Source organism: Bactrocera neohumeralis, chromosome 3 (assembly GCF_024586455.1).
Source record: "Bactrocera neohumeralis isolate Rockhampton chromosome 3, APGP_CSIRO_Bneo_wtdbg2-racon-allhic-juicebox.fasta_v2, whole genome shotgun sequence".
NCBI lineage: Eukaryota > Metazoa > Arthropoda > Insecta > Diptera > Tephritidae > Bactrocera > Bactrocera neohumeralis.
The window spans coordinates 60,276,385-60,300,736 of NC_065920.1; the positions used below are offsets into that span (position 1 = coordinate 60,276,385).

The 24,352-nt window shown below is 35.8% G+C and overlaps 1 protein-coding gene across 1 annotated transcript; it reads left to right on the plus strand.

Annotated features, from left to right (window-relative positions):
* Nucleotides 1-557: 557 nt before the first annotated feature.
* Nucleotides 558-22,133, plus strand: LOC126752857 (uncharacterized). The gene is given in 11 exon segments (XM_050463861.1): nucleotides 558-1,096; nucleotides 1,099-1,271; nucleotides 5,080-5,187; nucleotides 11,053-11,140; nucleotides 11,616-12,079; nucleotides 12,189-12,362; nucleotides 12,364-12,805; nucleotides 14,832-15,342; nucleotides 15,827-16,030; nucleotides 19,248-19,401; nucleotides 21,219-22,133. Coding segments are annotated over 11 exon segments (3,315 nt in total). The 5' UTR covers nucleotides 558-690; the 3' UTR covers nucleotides 21,810-22,133.
* Nucleotides 22,134-24,352: the final 2,219 nt, after the last annotated feature.

The following is a 24,352-nucleotide window of genomic DNA, read 5'->3' on the forward strand; positions in this document are numbered from 1 at the left end:
ATATATCAATGTATTAAAGTGTTATTAGGTCTAAAGATATGGTTTTCAGACCAAATTATTACCTGATACATACTACCTATCTTGAACCATATAGAAGCAAACTCCCGTGACTTGAAACTCTTAGGCAATCCCTGCTATTATAGTGTAAACAATTATGGGGAAGGTCCAGGATTATATCATGGTTAGAGTTTGGCAGACAAGAAAAGCCACACGAAGATCGAACTCATCATGAATACCCTGTTCAGCGCGGTTGTATAAGATTCTGAAATGATATATAAAGTCAAACATTTATTCTCCCAAACCGTAAGGCTCTGTCGAATAGTAGCCATCTTCCCAAGTTACTCGATCCTGCAAGTTTTGAGATCTCAGCTAGGCACCTTGACGACTAACACTTGAAATTTAGGTTTGCCACTACTAGCCATCAAATTTTAGTGTTAGAATAAATTTTTGGAGAAAAATGTTTCGATTTCCGAAAAAATAAATAACATTTATTTAAAAACAATTTCGAAAGAAATTAAAAAAATTTATTGTCTTTTTATAATTCTTATACAGTGCTCTAACCAAAATATTAATAAAATTCAAACTGAATTCTCAAACAAAATAAAAAACTGTAATTAATATTGAACACCGAACAACATCAGCGACAAACATATTCGTGTCGCATCGTGAAAGTGTGACAAATAACAAGCAATGCCTTTCAAATGGAGCCCCCCACAACGTAAGAAACTTACCAAGGGGGGCTCCGAAGCATTGCTCACTTCAAGCTCATCTTTAACGTCAAATACTTCGCATGTAAACAAGACCACCAACGCAACCAACAACACGCAACAGTACTTTGACGACAATTACTTACAACTGAAGCAACAACAACAACAACACAACTCAGTACCACTAAAACTTGGCAACACGAAATTTGCACTGAAGCGTACAACATTAACCGATTCTAGTGCCAGCAGCTCAATGCAATCGTTATGCTCAACGAATTCCACAAAACTAGCCGATGTGAAACGTGAAAAGGATGATGAATATGAATTATTGCAGAAAATAGGTCACCATTATAACAATTATCATCACACACATTCTAGTGTGTTTGGACGAGGGGTAGCAGTACCAGTTCGAATGAGAGCTATAGCGGCAGCAATAGGTTCGGCGGTAGTTCGACGTCGAAACGTGGCAAGAAACAAATGTGGGGTTCCCGTGAACGCGCAGGCATGAGTTTTTTAATTGTTATCGCATTCTTTGCCGTCTTCGGATTGATTGTACTGATGGAGGTGAGTAGAGAAATAGTTTAGAATTGTGTCATGTATTTGTATGAAATTTATTAATATTAAATTCTCAGGTAATTTTGTGGGTTATTAGGTCTTACTCGTATTCATTCCCTGTTGATTAGATCTCGCACGTCCTGGTTCATACAAATCCCATTGGGAGCACACAATCCCCTTACTCTGATAATCAAATGCATTTTTAAGGAAACGCTAGTCAGATCATATAGTCGTTGCCACGAATTTTCAGAACCAATTGGCAGTATAGAATGAACACAGTAACCACCTAGGAAGGGTTCGAGACCCATCTACAACCTATGCCGTACTTTGGGTCCGATACCCGTTTAAAATACAACTCGTCACTCCCCGAGGAGCCAGTCCGAATAAGCAGGTTGAAGCGAACTCCAAGAGTTCCTGCTCCCTGTGGTACCAGAATTAAGTCTACGGTCAGACCTCGTAACCAAAAACACTACCCGTTGAGCTTCCATACTGCTCTTGTCTGGGGATAAGAGGGGGCCATACGCACATTACATGCACACACCACTCACACAAGAACTCAATATACAATATAAATCTATCTAAACGCCCAGCTAATGCCCATTACACCGAGATCCCTAATGTCCGAGTACAATGAGCATTCTGCAATAACATGCACCCAATCCTCGACCCGCGCCAACCCATACAGAACGATCTATCACATAGATGCCTCTGATGCAAAAATACATTCAGAGGCCTATGCCTCATAAGCAGTAAATCCAGATTCAGACAAAATCTGAAGTCTTTGTTACCCTCAACAAACTTAACGTCCCGGATGTACTCGTAAGTTACTTGACTTATTTGTCACTTCCATCTGGCATATTATTTAGAAGCCTTCTGCTCTCTAGATAACCCTTTCTCTCTCCACATTATCACCGGAAATCCAATCATTCCGTAGCAATGACGCACTCAAGCCCCTTCTCAACGTGGATGCAACAGCACACTGTATGATAATCAGGTCAAAAGGAGATGCACCTAACAGAACCTGCAAGGACATATTTAATGAAATTGTTCCGTCTTTGCTGAACCCAAACTGTCTATCCGATCACACACCACGCGTTAGCTCCTGAAGTCGTTCCACCATAACTCTTTCCAGCACTTTTTCAAGTACTGGGAGACTGAGGCCAAGATAAGACTGAAGATCGCTACTGAACTTATCTGGTAACTTCAGGAGATGAACAATACTGTCACTTTTCCACCCGCTTGGAAAGTATCCCTTCTTATTATAAATGACCTCCACGTATTCCGGAATCAACTTTTACAAACGTTTAAACATCTCTCCGCTCAAACCGTCAAGACCTGGGGACCGTTTAAACCTTAATAGCCCAATCTCGTATTCCAACCCCCCAACATCTATTCTGATTATAATTAGTTTGTTAGTGATCTCTATCCATCTAGTCATTATGGGAAAATATATAATAGGAGATATATGATAGCGAAGGCAGAGCATGTGCTGAGGAAAACGAAACGGCGGGTATCAAGGCTTCAACCGTTTGAAACTGGAGGTCTACCCTGGCTTCCAAAGAAAGAATCTAAACGATTTTGGGTAGCTAGGTAGCAAAAAGAAAAATAATAGATGTTATCAAATCTTAGGCTTTGTTGAAAGCTGCTTCATTATCACTCTTGCAGTTAGGATTTTATTTCAATTCCCCTTCTACAACCAAGCACTTAGCCAATTATTTAATTACTATGTTAATAAAATAAAGTGCGAAAAATGATCACAAGGTCTTTATACAATCTTTTACTATTAGTTTCGGATACCCTTTAAAGCTAAAATTTTATTAGGTATATGGTAAATGACTCCGAAAACGTGCTTCAAAACATGATCAACCCACGAGACGAAAGTGTTGAGTTAATTCAATATCATACTCCTTAAAGTAACCTAACCATATGTCCCTTAACTGTCCGGTAAAACTTTAAACTAAACCGCATGAATCTCGATCGGGCTGTGACCAGTTAGAACTCCTAACTGGTTTTTCAATAGGGACGCTACTAATGTAGACCGATAGGGAAAGCAACCGACGCCATATTTTTTCCCGCTCTTTCGGCAGTTCTCTTTGGTAAGGTTCGCCACTTGTTCATGGAAAGATATATAATCCAACAACGAGTCAAAATTATTAAAATTCAGAGTCAGTGGTCTCAGCTTTAAGAGCACTGCGTCCATATTCTGGTCGTCATAATTGTCCTGTCAGATCAACAATTGAGCGTCTAGTGGAATAATTTGAATCCACAGGCACAGCACAAAATGCTTCCGTGCCGGTGAAACAAAGAAGTGCCTGTAGTGTTGAGAATATTGCTGCCGCTGGCGCATCAATGGAGGAAAACCCAAATTAGTCTCTTACACGACGTTCTCAAGCGTTGCGCATTTTTGTGACATCGTTGTGGCGAATTTTGCAAAAAGATCTAGACCTACATCCTTATTAGATAAAATTGATGCAAGAACTGAGGCCCTTTGACCCCCAGAATTGTCGTATGTTCGTGAATTGGGCTGAGCAACAACTTGAAAATGATCCGCATTTTCATCGAAAAAACATCTTCAGCGATGAAGCTGGTTTTTGGCTAAATGGCTTCGTCAATAAGCAAACTATGCAGCAACCTCTACATACTCGGAGTCATTCGGTCGTATTTCTTCCGAGATGATCAAGACCGGCACGTTACTGTGAATGGGAATAACTACCGCTCAATGAATAACCGAATATTCTTGGCCCGAATTGGGTGATATGGACTTGGACAATATGTGGTTTCAACAGGACGGCGCCACAAGCCACACAACGAATGCCACAATTGATTTACTATAAAACGAGTTTGGTGAACGTGTTATCTCACAAAATGGTCCAGTAATTTCAAAGTTGAACTTTACCGAAGGTGGGGAGCTCATCAGATCGCTTAAGATTTACACTGGGCCAAAACGACTTTGTGATTGCAGATTTGCTTGTATGTAACCAACGCTTGCTGAGCTCGCCCGAGGCCCAACTATATAGTAGTGAACCACAAAAAGTCAATGGTCCAATACCTCCTAGTAAGACAGAACTACCTGACCAAGCAACAAGTTGGATCATCAGCCTTGTAATTTCGCTGTGGCCAGAAACTCAAAAATAAGGATCCGTTGATTAAACTGACTTCTGGTTATTTTCAAACTCAATTTGAGCGTTCTATCGCATATACCATAACTATAAAAGTCCCTCTAAAAAAGGCGAGACGTCCTTGTATTGAAGGACAAAGACAAAATGTTTTGAGTATTGTTTTTATTTCTATATTTGTTAGGCTCGTTCTGTTTACATTTACTGGACTGTCATGAAAACCGATTAAAAAGGCCTTATAGATCATGATAAGCTTTCCGTAATATCTGGGTATCATATTGTTGGGATCATACTTAAAAACTATGGAGATTTCAAGCAACCATCAGAGAAACGGTCACCATCAGAAAAGAAAAAGAAGATCCATAATTCATAATTTCATCGAGGTATTAAGTATTGCAAGCTCTACACTCCCAAATTATTTAACTCTCACCTAGCTGTTAATTAAGATTTTAGTACGCCGTTATTATTCTAGCATTAGTCACGTGACGTGTCTTTCCTTTACCATATTTCTCATATTTTTATTTAATTAAGTCTTGTTCAAATATTACCACGCTGAAGTTCGAGAAAAAATAGAAAACAAATAAACTAAAACAATATGACATTTTAATTGTAAAATAATGCTGCGATTTTTCGCATATTCTTCTTTTTCTTCTTTTTTATGCAACTTTGCATGCGCGCTCTCGCTGTTGTTGCTACAAAAGCTGTTCATGATCGACGACCGTTCGCACACTGGGATGATGGCGTTGCGCCATGGCAATAACTTTGGCTCACGTTCGGGTGATTCAATGCCGGATTATGATAATGTGAAGGTAAGTTTTTTGTGTTTTTCCTTTTGCACGTTGTTTAAAAAACCAAAAACAAAACATATGCCGAGGTAGATAGTAAACGTAAGGGCAACAAGCAGGGCAAAGGATAGTTGGAAATAATAAAAAATAGCCGGGATTAGATATACAAACTGACCGAAGCGTTGGAAAAATTAACATTGTACATTTGTGTGTGTGTTGCTATATACATACGTATGTGTTTGTGTGTAAATACATATGTGCCCAAGTCATGTTGGCGGGCTTAAGCACGAACGATGCGGTTCGACAATATTAAAATTCGTTGTAACAACGGTAAAAGTTAAACCTCAAAGAGTTGCAGTGCAGCGAGTTCAAGCTGTTCGTGACCTTTTTTCGTACAGAGTAAATAGCAAAAAGCAATAAAAACAAAAAAAAAATTAAAAAAATGTTAACTTCGGTTGCACCGAATGTATAATATTCTTTACAAACACAGAAATTTCCATACAAGAACATAGTTTTGGTCGGTCAGTTTGTATGGCAGCTATATGCTATAGTTATCCGATCTCAACAATTTTTGCAGAGATTGTACCGTTCTTTTCAGCAAGAATTTTATGTAAATTTCGTGAAGATATCTCATGAAATAAAAAAGTTTTCCATAAAAGAATTTGATTTTGTGCGATCAGTTTGTATGACAGCTATATGCTATAGTTATCGGATCTGAGCAATTTCTTCAAATATGGTACCGTTATCTTAAGCAATAATTTTCTCTAAATTTCGTAGAGTTATCTCATGAAACCAAAAAGTTTTTCATACAACGACATGATTTTGATTCTTCAAATTGTATGGCAGCTATGTGCTATAGAGGTCCGATTTGAACAATTTCTTTGGAGATTGTATTGCTGTCATGAAGAATGATCCATGTGAAATTTCGTGAAAATATCTCGTCAAATAAAAAAGTTTTCCATACAAGAACTGGTTTTCAAGCGGTTAGTTTGTATGGCAGCTATATGTTATATTGATCGGATATCGGTGGTTCCGACAAACAAACAGCTTCTTAGCAAGACAAGATTGTGTGTCAAATTTGAGATCGATATCTCAAAAAATGAGTGACCCTGTTCCGGGTATAACATCTGCGGTGGGGCTAAGCGCCGCACCGGAGATGAAAATTATGCAAAATCATAATTTAACAACAGTTGCAGACTTTCCCAATGCGTTTTAGTCGCTACACTTTGCTGCTTTTACTGCAAGCGTTTTATTGCCTTTGTTGTTGTTGTGATTTTTACGTTAGCTCCACCTGTTAGTTCAGCCTTTTGCAATCAGTACACTGGCGCGTGGGAAGCAACTGACCCGCAGTGTAGTCTATATACCCACCTGTATGTATATATATATATGTATGTATATATAAATATTAACCCTTAATACATACATATTTGTATGTGCATGTATGTCTGTCCGGGCAAATTGTCTGTCTGCGCCTCCCTGTATAGGTAGGTAAAAGTTTTTCTTGCATTAATTTCAACGCTTTGTTGTTTTTGCTTAAACTTTTGGAATTTTTTCGCAGCTTTCTGCTTTTTGGTCGCATTTTGAGACAAATGGATTTGCATTTATTAATAAAAAGTGGCGAATGGCAAAATGTTGAGCCAAGTAAATGCATTTTACAAAGCTGATTTCCTTTTAACCCTTACACTCTCTCTCAATTATGAATTTTATTATGCGACTTTTGCACTACGTAAGGCCTTCATGCGGATCTTTGTGCGAGAGGCAGTGTGTTTCTGTCACGTGACGTTGCAAAAAGTCTGTCTGTCGTTTATAATTTGGATACTTAACCCGGTACAATGTGGCATCCTTGCAGTTTCAGTTAAGTACATAATTAATGCAAAATACATACAAAATGCGCACAGCTTGCGGGTATTTGAGATTTAATGCCATAACAAAAACAAGTGAAAATTGCATAAATTCAATTTTATGTTAATCCAAAATGCATGAATCATTTATGACTCATAGTTTGATTTTCAAATTCTCAAAGCGAAAATTTGACCAAGTCTTTTCAAATTTCTCGAAAGAATTATAAAAACAAGAAAAAACGTTAACTTCTGCTGCACCGAAGCTAATATACCCTTCACAAGAAAGGACTTTGGATTTCTTTTAGTAACTTTGTGTTCAGTTTGTATGGAAGCTATATGCTATAGTAATCCGATCTGGACAATTTCTTCGGAGATTACATTGCTGCCTTAGAAAATAATCTGTACCAAATTTGGTGAAGATACATTGTCAAATGTGAAAGTTTTCCATACAAGAACTAGATTCCGATCGTTCAGTTTGTATGGTAGCTATATGCTATCATTAACCGATCTGAACAGTTTCTTCGGAGATTACATTGTTGTCTTAGAAAATAATCTATACCAAATTTCGTGGAGATACATTGTCAAATGTGAAAGTTTTCCATACAAGAACTTGATTTCGATCGTTCAGTTTGTATGGTAGCTATATGCTATAGTTTACCGATCTGAACAATTTCTTCGGAGATTACATTGTTGCCTCAGAAAATAAGCTATACCAAATTTGGTGAAGATACATTGTCAAATGTGAAAGTTTTCCATACAAGAACTTGATTCCGATCGTTCAGTTTATATGCCAGCTATATGTTGTAGTGGTCCGATATCGGCCGTTCCGACAAATGAGCAGCTTCTTGAAGAGAAAATGACGTTTACAAAATTTCAAAAGGATATCTTAAAAACTGAGGGACTAGTTCGTATATATAGACGGACGGACGGACAGACAGACAGACGGACATGGTTAAATCGACTCAGCTCAACATACTGATCATTTATATATATACTTCATAGGGTCTCCGACGCTTCTTTCTGGGTGTTACAAACATCGTGACAAACTTAATATCCCTGTTCAGGGTATAAAAAAATATTTGTGAAAAACTATTGGGTTTATGACTATCTTTGTGCGGTTCTTGTTTTTTCAAAACATAGACGTTAAAAAAAAACACAAGAATTATTATTATTCAAAATCTGCCAAAATAAAGCTATAACAGCTTTCCATATTTCTTACTACTTCTGGTTTCCATCACAAAAGAACTGCTCAGCTTGGTGGCCAAGAATGAATCAAGCCAAGCATTGATGTGATCCATATATTAGCGACGAAGTTCTACATAGACAGAATAAAATCAGTCAGAAGAGGCAAGGTCTGGGCTATAAAAAGTGAACCATTTCGAGGTTACCTACTTTTTGTAAAATAAAAAACACAAAAATTCAAATTTCATTATCATTTCATCATTATTATTATTCGAAAGAACAATCCTTGGGCTTTTTTTTTTGAAGATGATCTATTTCAAATGTTGTCCGCGACTACGTCTCAGATGGTCTATCCGTTGAGTTCAATTTTCGATGACCGGTCGAGCATTTCGACTGGTGACTGGCTGGATGTCGCGCATGTTGTGTTGCTACAAGACCTGAATCGAAGCGGGATTGTCCGCATAGACTTTAGATTTTACATATCCCCACATGAAAAAAATCTAACGGTGTGATATCACACGACCTTGGAGGCTAATCGACCAGCCCAAAATCCATTGATTGATGCGATGTGTGGGAAGTGGCGCCGTCTTGTTGAAACCAAATTTCGCCGAGATCGCGATCCTCAATTTCAAGCATCAAATATTCGGTTTTCATGGCGCAACAACGGTCGCCAATGACTGCTACGTTCTCACCGACATCATTTTTGAAAAAATATGAACCGATGATTCCACCTTACAAACTATGCCAAACAATTTTTTTTTTTTTTGGATGAAATAACAGCTCTTGAATCTCTTCAGATTGCTCTTCGTCCCAAATACAGCAATTTTGTTTGTTTACGGAAAGGCCCAAAAAAACAGATTTCAACAAAGCTAAAAATTTAATAACATTTCTTAACATAATGCCCTTAACTACCAAAAGTCTTTAATATTGGATCCTTTGGAGCAATGGAAGACGTCCAGTCTCTTACGGTTGAAAAAGTTCGGTTCATTATCATTACTAAGCATTAAACTAGTCTCTAAATATTGAAAGGATCAGAGATAACCGGGTACAACATGGAATCTGAAAATTACGACGATCTTTGCATTGCACTTTAAGCCAGCTGCGAGGAATATTTGTAAACTCGGACTCGTTAACTGTTAACGATAAATAATGTTATATTTAGTATTGATGATTTTTGGAATATCGAATTTTTGGAAACTCTCTGTGATTATTAGTTTTAGAATGCCAGACTACTTGAGTGCTTGTAGGGCAGAGACGGGAAACAGAAAGCAGTCTAAATCAGAGAGATGATCAGCGAACTGCAAAGCTGTTGAGCTTAGATGAAAAAGGTCACTTGTATCAGTATCAGGAGACTGGATACGTGTCTTCGTGTTTCGCTGCTGTTTTGTGGCTTACAACTAGATGACCGAGCCGCTTGTCAAACATTAGTATTTGTATGGTCGCAACCCTGTAAACTGAGATTTAAACGCTATTGACACCATATCTTTAACCTTCCAGTTGTACTACATATGTGATATCGTGATTGATCGCCTAAAGGTTTTTTTTGTGTTTGAAGAAACTTTAATGATAATCGAAGATGAGTTTTTGACGTTACCTTCTGAAATTTTGATATTTTTCAAAACTGGCAAAAAAAATGCTTTTTTTTTAAATTTTGTGAAAAAAAAACTTTTACGTAGTTCCGGCCATTGCGACATTATTCTAGAAATTATCTTTTTTTTTTTTTTTTGCTTCAGATAACTAGGAGGGTTGAAATCGTTATTGGAAAGTTCGTCAGCTCAAAATTTTTGAATTTTTGAATTTTTTTACTAAGTTTTTAATTTTTTTTCTGAAATTTTTCAAATTGCCTTTTTTTTAGTCACTGAATATAATCAACATCTGTGTTAGAGAGTGGAGAGTTTCCTGTGAATATCCCCTGAGAGTGAATATCCCTGAATTTTTCGTTTTTTCTAGAAGAGACGTATTCAACTTTTAACTACTTTGAGTATGAGTTTATATTCGCATCGCCATCAATAATGCTCGACTAGAGATCCAGAAGGATATCAAACCCGAATCGCTGTTATAATGTGCTCTCGACAGACTAAATTAACACTTCACAAGTCCTGTACCCAGTATTCTTGCATCTAAATGGCGCAAAAGCATGGACGATGACAAAGTCGTTACCTGTCACGAGCAATGTTTGTTAATGGATCACATTACTGCATTGGTAACAACAATTTAAAGCAGTCGGATTACTTGCGAGCATGGAAATCGGGTGTCATATGAATTGAAGCAAATGGACGTTGAAAAACGATTTTGCATGTCAGCATTGCCGATTGAGCGCTACCAAGTAATAGTTTTGGCATACGATTGTGACTGGTGTTGAAGAATGGATCCATTTTGGAAACTCTCAAGCAAAAAATCATATGTAAAACCTGGCCACATAGAAAAAATTAACGGCAAAGCCGAATATCCATGACACTTAGGTAATGCCATGTATTTGGTGGAATCAAAAGAAAATACTGAATTATGAGTTTCTATAACGGTTGATCTACATAAGTAGAGGTACTTTTTTCAATAGCTTTTTTTGACAGATCAAAAAATATAGCTTCGGTCAACATTTAAAATAAATAATCTTTAAAAAAAATACCAAAGAATGTTTTTTCGAATGGTAATAAACATTCCTCATTAAATTTGAAGTTTCAGTGGTTTCTCCTTAAAAAAGTAGGGAACCTCGAGTTGGATCACAAATTTTTGGAAATTTGTGTTAATGAAGTAAAAAATTTCGCTCCCACTTTATAAACCATTATTCACGTTCGTAGATTATTCTTCATGCTTCCATTATCAGTTATTATATTACAATTATTTTTTCTTTTTCTTTTATTTGCAGGATGACTACGATTTACTAGATGAAAATCTACTGACCGATAGTAAATTAGGATTTGTACAGTTTCGTGATAATAAATTAAAAATTCAAGGTGAGTAAATAATTGAAAATCGAAAATAATCAATGTACGGCCAAATATTTGCACAAAAGATAACAGACAAAGCGAGACAAAGTAAGGTTAGGTGTGAGGAAATCGGAAAAAAACAATGCATTCAATTATTTTAAGGACCATACATGCTAAGGTTGGGCGAGAGACTACCGAATAGGCAGAGAGAACACCCTAAATAGATGGGCATGTCTGTGTCTTGCACATGAAAGCAAGTAATCCACTCATTGTATAAACGGAAATTGCGCATTTCGGTCACATTTCTAATTGCCCCCAATGGCAGGCGGCTTTCGAAGAGCGATGCATGTCTGCAGATAAAATGTAGCCTCCAGTCAATTCAATAAAATTGCATGAGCCCTTAGAATTATAACTGCCAACCCTACCGTCTGTCGCGGCCGTACAAATATTTGGTTTTACAATTCATTTCTTCCACCATTCATTCATTCATTTATTTGTACAGACGCTGATGGCGATGGAAATGGACGTGTGGCCGGCGCACTACTCAATGCCGGCAGTGTCTTGGCCCAGCCACAACGCGGTGCGGCCAACGCTGATGGTGTTGGTGCGGTGGGAGCTGCACGACCAGCCGGCATGGGTACACCCATTATACCCTGGGGTAAAATATTACCCGCCAAAGTGGAGGAGACATTGCCACACTTTCCGATTGGCGTGCAGCCAAATGATGGCGCTTGGCAAGTTGTCAACGGCACACGCTTCAAGTTCTTCGTCTTTTCGGCCTATTATGATCGACGTGATGGCGCGAAATTGGTGCGCGTCATAGGCGCGACCAAGACACGTACACCGGAGCGGGTGTGGTGTCGCTTTTGGTATCCACAGCAGACGCAGCAGCAACAGTCACAGCAACAACAGCAGCCACAGCATACGTCGTCGTATACATCGGCGACTGTGATGGCGCGCGTGAAGGTTAGTGTTGGTCCCTTGCAATACCACTAATGTCCATTTCACTGCACATAATCGAACCGCCTTTTAACTGTTCTTACTCTTTACCTAACTCCCTTTCTTCTCGTACCAGGTTATACGCGAAAATTGGAACCTCAAATACAGCGCCGTCTTTGTGCTCTGTCCGGTGCGACCCGCCGAGCTGGAAGTGCCGCATTATGTAAGCATTGTGGCACGTTTACGCGCCCCACCGGGTAATCTCCTACAATTGCGCAACACCGATTGGGATCCTGACTTTGCGCATCTTCCGCAAACTACCGGTCGCTGCGGCGAATAGCAGCGTCAGTGCTGCGCAAACTAATGCATCCGCGGCACAGCATTTGCGTCAACGCCAACAACCACAATATCATCGGCCTGTTACAATGTCACCGGCGGCCGGTGCACAATATTTGCCATTCGGTTTGCCCACCGATGAACAGATACCGGATAAAATCGCTGTCTGCGTGAAACCCTTCCATTTCAATTATGATCAGGCATTGTATCTAATGGAATTTCTGGAGTTCTACGCTCTCATGGGTGTTGCTCATTTCACATTCTACAATCACACTTTGGGTCCGCACGCCACTTGCGTGCTGCAACACTACATTGACGGCGATATACCGAACACTTCGACAGCATGGGATGTGGATTTGGCGGAAGTGATGGGCAAAGGTGTTACACTAATGGGACACGATGCAGCTAAAGTGGACGGTAAGTTCATTGTCAAGCATTTAATAGTTTTGACGTCACGTCGACGTACAGTAATACCTTATAATAAGTATAAGAAATAATGGGTTTAGAGAAAGATGAAGCCCGATTGAATACGAGTATTGCTCGGAGTAATCTTAATTAACTTTACGTTTTCCCCTAACTTATCTTCCAATATTTGAAGATATTGAAATGGAGTCTTATGCAGACTTCAGTTAGTTTTGGAAAATATTGTACACTAAAGACTAAATTAATCCAACTTCTTCTGCTTTTTTACTGGCGTAGAAACCGCTAACGCGGTAATAGCCGTGTTAGCAGCAGCGCGTCAATCGTTTTTTCTTTTCGCTGCTTGGTGCCAATTGAAGATTAAAAGTGTAGACAGGTTTTTCTTCCCCTGGTGTTCCCCTCGTCCTCTTTCTCTACTTTCTCCAAAATATAGAACACCTTCAAAGCTGGAGTGTTCTCTTTCATCCGGACAACATAATCTAGCCAGCGCAACCCAGGCTCTCGATTCGCTGAACTATGTGAATGTCGCCGTATATCTCGTACATCTCGTATGCAGGGTCTGGCACTCGAAAAGCCATAAATTCGGTTTGTAAAATTATTTTTATTTATTTTAATGTACAAAATGTGTGAAAATAATTATAAATTCAGGACCAATTCACTTTTGCTCGATATGACCACCTTTTGCCTTAACTATGGCTTTGAGACGGTCAAAAAACGAATCGCAAGCTGCCCGAATGTGACTTGCCGGTATTTTGGCCCACTCACGGACAATGGCTTTCTTGAGCATCTCGATAATGGCCCAGAGAGAATAATCCATTGGTTTCTCATCTGGTGAATCGAGAGACATTGTGTGATCGTAATGAAGTTTTGTTTTTCAGCCATTCTTGGTTCACTCGCGCTTTGTGAGACGGTGCTGAGTCTTGTCGAAACGTCCATGGTTTGCGACCGAAATGTTTGTTTGCCCACGGCTTCAAAGCAGCCTCCAGAACATTTTCCCGATTATCCCGGGTTATCTTCCGATTTCATTAATTTTTACAGTAGCAATAGTGGTTCTAAAGGGATTTGTCGTGTCCAAATTGGTTGTTGAAGCTTCAGTGGTTTAGCAGTTTGTCAGACTGATATGAGGGTGCATGGGAGTATTCTGAGGTACTCAACCTTTCCCTCCTTCTCACTCTCTATCTTTGATCGACTGAGAAACGGGATAACTTCCACGTCGAACTGCAAAGTAAAAGAGTGACTCGTACGGTTGTTGGTGTAAAAATATAAATATGTATCCTATGACAGGTAGTGCTACTTGTCTAAACGTCGCTATGGCAAAAGTTAGATTTGTACACTCTAAATTTTAGAGTTTTAGAGTCTAAAACGTGAACCGTGTCTAAGTAACTTAACAATAAACAATGCATAGGAATGTTGACGTCGAGGATGATCTGACTGGTTCGTTCGCTTGAACAACGTTTATAAATTGTTCAACTTTATTACGAAAACTCACATTCTGTAAAGAATGCAGCGTAGAAAATATAGCAGCCGTAGAGTGTACATGAAGAACGTGGAGAGTCGCTTCGACGCTGTTCGGAGCATGACGTAAGGAACGACTTGGCGCAAGATAATTTCACGTTTTGGGCCAGTCGATTGGCCCCCAAAGATCGTGTGATATCACACCATTAAATTTTTTTTATGGGGATACGTTAAGTTTAAAGCCGATGCGGCCAATCGCGCTTCGATTCAGGCCTTGGAGCAAAATTGTTGTTATTCTCTCAATGTCGCTGACTTTTTCTTAAAGAAGCTTACTAGAAACTACTAGTTTCAAAAGTCTACGTTATTATCACCTTAATTAAAAACAAAAATATCTAAAGAATTTTTGGTCCAACGATATTATATACATTATTTCGAAAAATGCTGGGCTTTATACTAAAATTCGGTTACTCTCGAGTATTTCAAACCCTTTGCTTTCGTCTTAAATTCCGCCACTTTATTTACCTTTTCTTTTCATGTTTCGCATTTCTTTTAATTATAATCGACGCAGCTGTGCTTAGTGGTTACTATAATCTTAATAGCAACAACAATTACAACAAAGACAACGATGGCAACAATTTTAACCGCAAAATCAACAATAAGAGAGAGCATGCTGGCAATCAAACGGGTGTGGCAAATTCAGAAACGACACAACAAACACAAAAACAACAAACAATAGCAACAACGCTTGAAAGAGAAGTAACCGGTGCATTACAACCACCACCACCACCGCCACCAGCACCAGCAGAAGCACAGCAGCAACAGCAGGCAAAACCACCGTTACAAACAACATTGCCACCGGTGAAGCGTTATAAAAGTACACAGTACGCAAAGCCGACAATTAATATTCTGCCATGGAATTTGCGTATGCGTTCGCAAAAGGAAATACGCACCGAGGGGCTTTTTGCGGCACTCAACGATTGCCTCTATCGTACAATGCATCGCTACCGATATTTAGCGATGGTGGATTTGGATGAATTCATTGTGCCGCGCCACAACGACACGCTCAACGAATTAATTAAGTAAGTAACGGCACACAGAGTGGCACGAACCCATACATACACATGCATAGATAACTACATCGAAAGGTGTCAGGAGGCGGTGTCAGGCAGCAGGCGAAAGCAATTGTGAAAGCTGTTGGTAAAGCAGCTGAGGCCGTGCTGCACAAGCAGTCACACCATTGCATACTTTTGTGCGCGCAAGTGTGTGCGGCGCCTATATGTAGGCAACACTGTTGCGCTGCTATTGACGTTGCTGCCAGTAGCTGTCTTTAAACACACAGTCAGTCATACAAATAGACAGTCTCTTAACATTAACATAATATCCGCACTAATTGCTTTCAGCTGCCTGCCTTGCAGCTTAACCTCAACACAATCGTTCGCTCACTTATCTGCATTATATAGTGTGCTCAGCTTGTGTCTGGTACACAGATTCTCATGTCTCATGCCTTATCTTATCTCCTCTTGTCTTGTTTTGTCTTGTATTATTTACTTTGCTGTTGTTTAGCTCGCTTAATCATCGCTTCCGTTATCGCAATCTCGGCGCTTACTCCTTTCAAAATGCCTTCTTCTATCTACAATTCCCCGATGATCCACTGGTGACACTGGCACACTCACAACCGCAGCAACAGCACAGTCGGGAGCAACAGCCGTACGCGCACACAAACCCAGGCTTACGCGCCTCATTGGTGACACAACGAAAGACACGCAGGTGAGCTGAAAGCTTTCAATTTGTATGTATTTGTGTATATAATTAAAATTTCATTGAACATATTAATTAAGTAGCTTGGGGGTTTAAAAAGGATTGTAGTGAAATATCTTACAGTAAGTGTTTAATATTATGGTTTGCTGTTAAGGCATGTGATTTGCGGGGGTCGTCGCTGATTGATATTGAAAGAGGGTTTGAATTTGAGATTCAAAAGCAAAAATAAAGCAGTTAATCTATATCAGTCAGAAAATTAAATATAACATATAGCTCCAAAAGTTTTAAAGGCAACTCAGGCGTGGTTTCGGGTAGGCATTTCAAAGGAAACACAGGAAAAAGCTTTAATTTTGGCTGCACGGAGCTGTAATCCAGGCAAGCACTCGATTTTGATCGATCAATTTTGTATGACAGGTACTATATGTCATAGTGGCCTGAACTAACTGGTTTAGTGATCTAGTTTGGTGATTGTAGTATTACCTTGGAGAATAATCCATGCCAATTTTCGTAGAGATATCTTGTCACATACAAAAGTTTCTACACTCAAACTAGATTTTGATCGGTCGATTTATATGACTGCTATGTATATTGCCTGGTGGTTAGATCGAAGAACTTCTTTGGAGATTGTACCGTTATCTTGATCAACAGTTCATGTCAAATTTCACGAAAATATCGAGCTAAATAAAATCACCCGACACGGACGAGATCCCAGCAAAAATACTGAAAATAATCGCTGCAGAGCGATCAGCAGTACTATTGAATATGTACAATACCTGCCTCGAAGCCTGAATATAATATTACCTGAACCCTGGCAAAAGCAACGGCTGGTGCCAATCAGTAAGGGGCAAGGAAATCCCAACTTGCCATCAACATACCGTCCACTATGCATGTTTGACATAGCGGGAAAGCTCTATGAAAGGCTACTTGAACGCAAACTCGAAGCGGCTATCAACGAAGGTGGAGGACTCTCCCCTAAACATCAGCTTTAGACCAGTCAAATCAACTCTAGGAACTATAAAATGCGTCATTAAAAATGTAGTAGCCTCACAGCATAGATGGCATAAAAACAAAAGAATAGTGTTACTGGCGACTTTAGATGTCCAAAACGCCTTCAACAGCGCTATATGGGTGGATACGATCGACGCGCCGAAAAAGCTGTAAAATCTCCGATTAAATCTCCTTAATAACAGAAAACTGTTGTATCAAACTAGATAGGGATCACGACAGATAGCGATCACGTTAGGCGCAGCACAAGGATCTATTTCAAGATCAGACTTGTGGAGTATCAGCTACGACGCTATACTAAATGCCAGACGAAAAAAACTGAATTGGCTACGCGGAAGACTTTTCAGAAGCTCAAAGAAAGCTTAATCGGATCATGATACGGACGCAAGCGTGGCTCGATTTACACAACCTCCAGCTCGCCACGGAAAAGAGAGAGCTACTGCACAAATAAGCACATATCCCTCGAAATAAGTATGCAAACGACTACGGATGTTCTTAGGGCACAAAAAGCAACAAACTACCTAGGCGTAAGACTGGACCACAGACTAAGCTTCTGGTTACAAATCCAGCACGCTGCAGAAAAGACAGCGCAAATCACCTTCAACATAGCAGACTAATGGCCAACTTTGGCTGCTCCTGAGAAAGCTTCTAATGTCGACGACAATCAGCTTCCTATTATAAGGAGCTGAGATCTGGGCAGATGTGCTTAAAAAGAAAACCGGCGTAAGGTAGTGACCAGAATGCACCACACTACAATCCTCAGAGTTGCATCAGCCTACCGAACAGTGTCAGCCGATGCAATTTTAATTATAAGCGGTATTGCCCCATTTGATCTTGTGGCATACAAAGTGGAATGTGGAAGCTAAAGAAAACATCCGAAAATAACAAGAGCGCAATAGAGCAAATGAAGAAAGATGCAATAACAACATGGCAACGAAAATGGGAGAATGAGAGTCGCGGCAGATGGACGGCCAGACTAATAAAAGACCTAAACTATGGAGAAGCCGAATATTTGGAGAAGTTGACTTCTACACAACAAGTTCCTCCAGAAAATAAAAAAAAGTCGAAGAGCCGTCATGCCTTTACAACGACACGACAAAAGACGATGCTGAACACATATTCTTTTGAATGTGTGCGATGGCAACGAGAACGCACCACTGTAGAAGATCGGCTTGGCCCAATAAATGCGGACAATTTAAATGGCGTCATGCTAAAGAGTGAAGCAAACTGGGGATCCTCCAAAAATTCGCAGCAGTTTATCGGCCGAAATTAGCGGCTAATTGGAAAAAATAAATGTGCGCAAGATTTCAGATCGTTATTTCAAAAACTCAGAGACTACTTCACAATTATATAGACAGACGAGCAAACACGGCTAAATCGGCTCTGCACATCATGTTAAATATTTTGTGTATACATTTCGATCCAGTCCGGTGACCAAACAACCATACAGGATTAGACCCTTCCAATATTTCAATGTCAAAGTAAGACAAATTTCAGTGTCCATCAAGCTAAGTGTGTTAGATTACGGGACTGACGCACGAGACAGCCAAAGGCTAGTGCCAAATTCTTAGGTTTGTTAAACAGTGCTCACCGAGCTAACGTGAACCCAGCTTGTATAATAGTCCATCAAAGACAAAGGCATTAAGTGACTGGGCTTAGAAAATAAGATAAGAAATGTCGGGCGCCACTTTTTGCAATTTTGAAGTATTCGTCCGTCTACTTAGACTCAATAAACTTTCTTGAGAGAAATATCTCTCAACTAAAGAAGATTTTATATATTTTACTAAGTTGTATCCACCTCATCGGACGCAATACCGTATAAAAGTATTTGCAATGCTGAAAAAGGCTGCAAACCAAGTCTGCCAAGGTCTTTCAGCTTTTACTACGAACTTAAGTTTTTTCTTGGGTCTAAACTGAAAATCTGCTTTTAGCTTCCACTATTTCGGCATCAGTTGTTCAGCTTTGGAGAGAATTGGGTGGTATGACTTAGCAATTTTTTGCGAATAGCGACATTTTTTAAAATTACCATAACATTAGACGGCTCATTTCCACGATATTCGAAAAATAATGCTCTACAGTTATAAAGTTGAAGAAGTAAAGATAGGTTTAGAATATCAAGGTAACTAAAGGCAACTGGATACTTGATATTTGGGTCTTGGTACCATATACGTATCCATTAACCCTTTTTATTAAACTCTGCCTTATTTTCCTCCATTTTCAGACGGCTCAAACTTCATCCTCAAAAGCAACGTTCTAAATATATTTGTAAGCCAGAGTCGGTTATCGAAGCTGGCAACCACTTCGTTTGGGAATTTTCGCCAGCAAAAGGATCGCTAAATGTACCACCAACAGACGGTATATTGCAACATTATCGTGTAAGTAGAAATTTTACGTACTACTTAGTTTCAATATTTAAATAGGATTTCAAGAGCTTTCAACTTAGATAAAGCTAATGGGAAAATAAGAATGATGAGAATATACTAAAAAAATTTAAAAGTATAAGACAACTTTAGGTTCAATCTATTTGTAGGCAGGGGATCCATTTTATTTTTAGACAAGGGTTGCCACATGTTCATAAATGTCAATAAGTTTTTTGATTAGCTTGAAAATATCACCTTTTGGCATTAAACTAGTGAAAATGAAATAAGCAGAAAATAATTTGCACTTTTGGAAAATGCTGCCACCTGTTTAAAAAACTGTATGCTAGTAAAGTGATCAAATAAGTAAACTATACTACAGCATGTTTTATAAGCTTAAATATAATAAATAAATACTTAAAAAGTTTGGGTAATAAATTTTTGACCAGTGTAGCCATATATTTAAGACTAATATTAAAATTTACTTAATTTGTTAAAATAAATAATATTTTACAACATCAACATAAATTTATACGGGCTTAGGTAATAGTTTTACGAAGCAAACTTTTGACCAGAGTTACCACATATCTAAGGTTGCCACCTGTTTAAAGTTTGTTTAAGCTTAAAAATATCACCCCTCTTGGCATTAATATAAAGAAAATGAAATAAGCAGAAAATAATTTGCACTTTTGGAAAATGTTGCCACCTGTTTAAAAAACTGTATGCAAATAAAGTGATCAAATAAATAAAATATTACAACGTTAACATGATTTAAAATAGGTTTAAAAAATATTTTTGGGAAATAAAGTTTTGACTAAGGTTGCCATATTTTTAAGAATTTAATTAAAATTTATACAATTTGGTAAAATAAATAATATATGTACATACATACATATTACAACGTGAACATGAATTTTTACGGGTTTAAAAAACATATGTGGGTAATAAATTTTTGACCAGGGTTGCCGTATATTTATTAAAAATTTATGATATCAAATAATCGAAAAATATTACAAAATGAACAGGATTGGTCTTAAAAAATTTTGGAGATATAATGACGAGGTTACAATATAACGAAAAATTTATTTAAATTTTTGGAAATAATGACGAGGTTACCATATGTATATTTAAGAATTTATTTAAATTTATATATTTTAAAATTAAAGATTAAAAGGAATACTGATATTAATTTAATGAAAATTAGGTAAACTTACAATTAAACGCACGTTTGAAAAAGGTTGCCACCTGAAAAAAAAAAAACAAAAAAAGTTAATTCAAACATTTAGTAAAATAATGTAACAAGTACATATGTATGTATGTATATCTAAACAGGCTTAAGAAATATTTTTGATAAATAAATTTTAGACTAGGGTTGCCATATAATAAAGTATTTAATTAAAATTGGTAAAATAAATGTATTCGCAGATTATGGGTATCAATGAGCTTGGGTTTCGGGCCGGTAGAAAATTTCTGACGATAATATATTAGAGTAGGGTTACCATATATTTACATTTTTAATTTAAATTTATAAAATTAAAAATTTATAGCAAAAATGGTTAACGAAAGAAGATTAAAAAAGCTTGCAAATGAAAACATTTTTAATTTTTGTAATTTTTTTTAAATATTTTTACTAGTGTTACCAGATATTATTTTCTTTTACTGGATTATATTATTATTAGTTAACATATACAACAAAACCTAAATATTAAAAACACTGTCCAAAACTTATATTCTGCCGACGACGATATATAATATACATCAAATATACCAATAATACCGCAACTACTTAAAACCCTAACTTATTGTTTCTCCCTACAACCACCATAACTTGCTAGGTCTGCGAATTTGGCGGCAACGATTGCATTAAAACACCCTCGGTGGTGGATCGTACGGCTACCAAGTATGTCAATCGTTTGGTGGAACGAGTTGAGCTGGTTTACAAGCATTTGAAGCAACGTTGCGATCTGCCGCCACTACCGAACGAACCACCTGCGGAACAGCAACAACAATCACAATCACAACAACAACAACGAAAGCAGCAATCACAAAGTACAGGTGAGTTGTTTAAGGCAGACGTGAGCGCTAAAGGTTTAGATAGTAAAACGAACAATAATAACAATAATAATAACAACAGTCATGGCGTAAGTAAGAAACGCGCAGCGCATCAAAGCGATGACGAGCGTATAAAAACATTAGCCAATGTCAAATCGAAACGTGACAACGATCGTGAAAATAACAGTAATTTTAGAAACAGCGGAACAACGATACACAAAACAGCAGCGTTAAATAATCTCAACAGCATCGATCCGACGCCCAGTGCCGTACAAATGGAGTACAAAGTGAAGCGAAAGAAACGCAAAGTTGTTGTCTTCGAGCAGGACGAAGACGGTTTGCCGATAGCGCGGCTCGAGTATGTGGATGAATAAAGCGGGGGCGAAGCATAGCACAAATTTTATGGAGCAAATTGGTTGTTTTTAAATGAGCAAAAAAATAAATTGTGAAACACAGGGTGGTATACATATATAAAGCAAAAATAATTTATTTTAATTAAATTTAAATTGGCGCCTGTTAAAAGTTTTTGCGCTTAAGAGTAACGCTGAGAGTTTGCAATTAGTTTTTTAAGGCAATATAGCGCAACTAGTACTTAAGTCTTATTAATCAATTTATTTTTAAGAAAAGTACAATATATTAGATTTTATATTGAAATTTATTTAGAAATACAGAGAAATTTAATTGCAGCAGGAAAATATGTAGGGTAAGTTGAAATAATTTTTGGAATTATCTACTTTTATTTTTTTGCAACAAAAATTATGTTAATTTAGATTTGTTTTATTTTTTTTTTAATTTTATTACTTGTTTATTTATTATTTTCATTTTTTTATTTATATTTTTTCAATTAAATTTATTTGTTTTTATCTTAAACTATTTTTATTTATTTATTTAATCTATTTCACAATAATTTTTCTTTCAAAACAAATTATTTATGAAATTTTCTCGATTTACTAATTTCGTATAAATTATTTTTATGTCATAATTATTATATAAATATATATTATATATAAAAATTAATTAAATTTGTTTTTTACACGATTACAATTTAAATTATGTTAAAAAAAAATTCAAATACAAAATTTTTTATTTATTTAATTTTTTAAATTTTCAATTAAGTTTAATTTGAGATACTTTCTTAATTAGTTATTATTAGATATATTTGAAGTTACCTGGTTTTACTTCTGGAAAAAAAATGAATTAAATTAAATCGTATTTCATATAAAATAAATTATTCAAAATAAACAATTTAAAAGAATTAAATAAAATTTTATTATAAAAATAATAAAATTAAAAACTAAGTTTACATGATTATATATTTTTTTTATTTTATTGCTTTAATTTTCAGTTAATGTTAAGTTAAAGAAATATTTGAGGTTAACTGGTTTTATTTTTTTGAGCAAAAATATAAACTAAATTAAATCTTATTTTGTATAAAAAAATTGTATTCAAAAAATATTAATTTAAAATAATTAAAAAACAATTAATTACTAAAATTATATTCAAATCTATTCTTTGATGTATATTTATATTTTATCCTTAAACTATAACCAATTTTCTAATAATTATAAATTTTAAAAATTAATTTTATATTAAATTTTTTCAAATTAATAATTTATAATTAAAGCTAAAATTAAAAAAAAAATAGAAACATCATAATAAATTATTTAATTTTAAGTAAATTTTTTAATACATTTTTTTTAATTTAAAAATTTATTATAACGGTTTTGTTTTTTAAATTTTAGCTAAAATTAAATTATTTAAATTAAATATTGATTTTGTATTAATTTTTTCAATTCAGTTAATTTATTTTGTTTTGTTTAAGCTATAATTTCATTATTTAATTTAAAAATTAATCTTGTAATAAAATTTTTTCAATTTGTTATTTTTTTGTTTATTTTGTATTTGTTATTATGGTTTATATAATTTATGCTCAAGATTTAAATTAAGTTAAATAAATAGTTAATTATTCTTAATTAATTAAAATGTAAAAATGATTTAAATTAAATAAAGAAATTTTAATTTAACTAAAAAAATGTTTATATTGAATTCTGTCTTTATTTTTATTATTTTTTTTTTTGTAGTTACTTATAGCAATTTTTTTTAAATTAAAATAAAATAAAAATCAATAAACAAATTAATTAAATTTCATCAGTTATTTATTTTTTTTAGTATTTCCTTGGCGAACATAGTGAAATTTTATGTAATTTGTTTTAATTTGTAATTAAAGTAAAAAAAATTTGAAAAATTAGTTACTTCTTTATATTTGTTGTACAAAAAATATATTACATAAAACACTTTGCCTATTAATTACTTCTTTTATTTGTTAACGATCTTTGGTTACAGTATAATATAATTAATTCTTTTAAATTTATAATTAAAATTAAAAAAGTTGAGTTTAAAAATTTTAATTTAAGTAAAGACAATTGCAAATTGAATTACAATTTCATTTTGTTGAATTTTTTTCTTGTAGTTTTTAATATTTTTTTTTAATTTTTTATTATTATAAAATAAAATTTTTGTTTTTAAATTAGTTAAATTTAGTCATATATTTAATTTGTTTTTTTAATTTTTAATTGTTATAACATAAAAATAATTTTAAAAAAGTAGTTAAATTTAGCCATATATTTGATTTTTTTATTTAAAGAAATATAATCTAATTGGTTTTTATTTTTAATTAGAATAAAAAAAATTAAAAAAAAAATTAATTACTTCTATAATTTTGTTCCTGATTTTTTCAGTAGATTTGAGTCGTTTATTCATTTTACAATTTTTTGCAGTGTAATAAAAAAATTAAAATAAACAAATAATTATGTTAAAAATTTAAATATTTTAATAATTTATATTTTTTTAATTGATTTACTTCTTAATTTTAATTCACTTTTTTCAGTGGAACATTTTCATTAAACAAAATATATAT